Source organism: Sciurus vulgaris (genome assembly GCF_902686455.1).
Source record: "Sciurus vulgaris genome assembly, chromosome: 6".
Classification (NCBI taxonomy): Eukaryota; Metazoa; Chordata; class Mammalia; order Rodentia; family Sciuridae; genus Sciurus; species Sciurus vulgaris.
The window spans coordinates 69764696-69766856 of NC_136466.1; the positions used below are offsets into that span (position 1 = coordinate 69764696).

Below are 2161 nucleotides of genomic sequence, written 5' to 3' on the forward strand. Positions count from 1 at the left end.
TTAGTATACCCCCATGCCCCAGTGGGCAGACAGCTTAGACACACAAACTTCAAACATCCCAGACTCAGTGTCTGGCACTGAGATGTTTCTGCAGCAACCGTGACTCGCAGAGGGTCTGCAGTGGCCTGATTTCCAGCCAGCTTCTTTGAACATTCATTTATTCATTTGATGGCTCATGAGCACCCATTATGTCCTGGGCACTGGGGATGCCACATTAAACAAGACTGAACTTTACGTTTTCCTGGAGATTGAACGGGTGATGAAAATAAATGGGTAAATAAATAAATAAGCAAATGTAATTTGGGATCATGGTAAGTATGGGGAAGGCGAAAGGGAAAGGACTGGGGAGCTCTGATTTTAGGACAACTTGTCTCTGCTCCCCACTTGCAGCCAGTGGGCTCCACGACTGATGAAGGGATGAGGAGGAGGCACTTGGTATCCACTGGCTGCCTTTAGATGCAAGTGGCAGGTGCCAAACTTCAACTGATTAAGGGGGAAAAGTGCCCTAGGCAGCAATGTCAGCAATGCAGCTGCGACTCAGAGACCTGAAGTCACTGGGACTTTGTCATGGTCTCTTCTCTGATTCTCTTGCTCTGATGACAGCTTCCTTCCCTCTCCTTGTAGTGGCCTTCCTCCCAAAGTAGTGTGGTTCAGATAGGGTCTGTGAATTTTATTTTTCAGTCATGAAAAATTTTTCAGGCAGGGACAGCCTGACCTCAAGAATTCTCCACTCCGAGACCAAAGCTCTAATAGAAGAGACTGGTTGACCTGACCAGGGGCCCCCTCCCTGGACTAATCAGCCAAGGCTAAGGATGGGGTCACAGAATCCTCTGATCCTGATAGGCAAGCTTGTGACCTGGGCCCCAGCTCAGCCCAACTCTGAGGCTCCCTCTGCTCCAGAGGCGCCCCTGCTTACTCCACCTGTTTCTCTCCTGGGCAGCCCTGTCCAATTCACGTACAACCCCCACCCCCACCAACGTCGGCTGTTGTGTACAGCAGATTTTACTGAAGATCTGGGGGTGACAGATGGGGAACACCCCACAGCTCATAAGACCAATTTAGGTTCCACCCACAGAATAATTTCTTACTGGCTTCTATCCTTAGTCCTCAGACTCATGATGCTGCCTTGTTCCTCCCAGACTCCTTCTCCAGAACTCCCAGCATGCATCCCCGGATTCCTTGTTACTTTTTTTTTTTTTTTTTTAGTGGTGCACCTCAGATCATTTATTCACGCCATGTAGTAAGTGGTGCTTATGTGAGGGCATGGTGACGCTCCGTGTTCCCATCTAACAAAGTCCACTTTCATTTACAGGCAGACTGACGATTCTCTACTCAATCAAGCTGGCTAATGATGACCATGAGCAGGTGCAGGACTTGAACCTTTCAAAGCTTTACTTCTTTTATCAGCACTCCTGATTTTATAAATAATGAAGCTCATCAATCCCATTCCTATCCAAATCTCTTGGTAAACCTGGGTATAGTAGGGCTTCAAGGGGATCCAGTATTTTCTAATAATAGTTTGAAGCATCTCGGCAGACCCAAGGGCTCAGACCGCAGCAGCCCGTGAAGCCACCCTCAAAGGTCACCCAGTACGTTCCTTGTTACTTTTTAACGCAGAGGTATTCGACTTTTAGCCTCCACCCAAGTCAAGTTCCTGAGCCTAAGCTGGCATCTTCTAAAAACACATCATGGTGCTTTACTAAACAAATGACTCTTCATTTTGAGGCTACAATAGACAGGAGAAGCTTTGGAACTGTAGTTATTTGTTTAACTTACCATCAAATTCATAGGGGGTCCCCTTCCCAATGACCAGTATGGGGACAGGAGGAGGGTTCATTCACAGACTCTGGTTTGGGCCCAGCATAAAGTGCTGTCTTCCTCCATGACGAGCTCTTGTGAGCTTGGAAAAATTTACATGTGGCATAGCCACTAGGTCTCCTCTGGGGTTAGATTGGGGCACATGCTCAGATCCCTTTGACTTTCTTTGAGGGACACATTCTAGCCCAGTGTCCTGATGGCAGTACCAACACAGCAGGAGAAGACCGTCTCTAGACCATGGAGGTTTGGGACTGCCTCCGCAAGAGAAGCCACACCCTACTCAGGGAACAGAAAGAGTAACAGGGGATGTAGGAAGACAACTCCCTGTCGGTCATATTTTTCC

General features: G+C 48.0%; 1 protein-coding gene across 1 annotated transcript; it reads right to left on the bottom strand.

Annotated features, from left to right (window-relative positions):
- Positions 1 to 1209: 1209 nt before the first annotated feature.
- Positions 1210 to 1588, bottom strand: LOC306664510 (ATP synthase subunit ATP5MJ, mitochondrial). The gene has a single exon (XM_079145444.1). The coding sequence runs from the start codon at positions 1526 to 1528 to the stop codon at positions 1346 to 1348; it is 183 nt and encodes a 60-aa protein (XP_079001570.1). The 5' UTR covers positions 1529 to 1588; the 3' UTR covers positions 1210 to 1345.
- Positions 1589 to 2161: the final 573 nt, after the last annotated feature.

Coding starts and splice junctions, on each gene's coding strand:
- LOC306664510 (XM_079145444.1), bottom strand. CDS start 1,528: ATGCTTCAAACTATTATTAGAAAATACTGGATCCCCTTGAAGCCCTAC.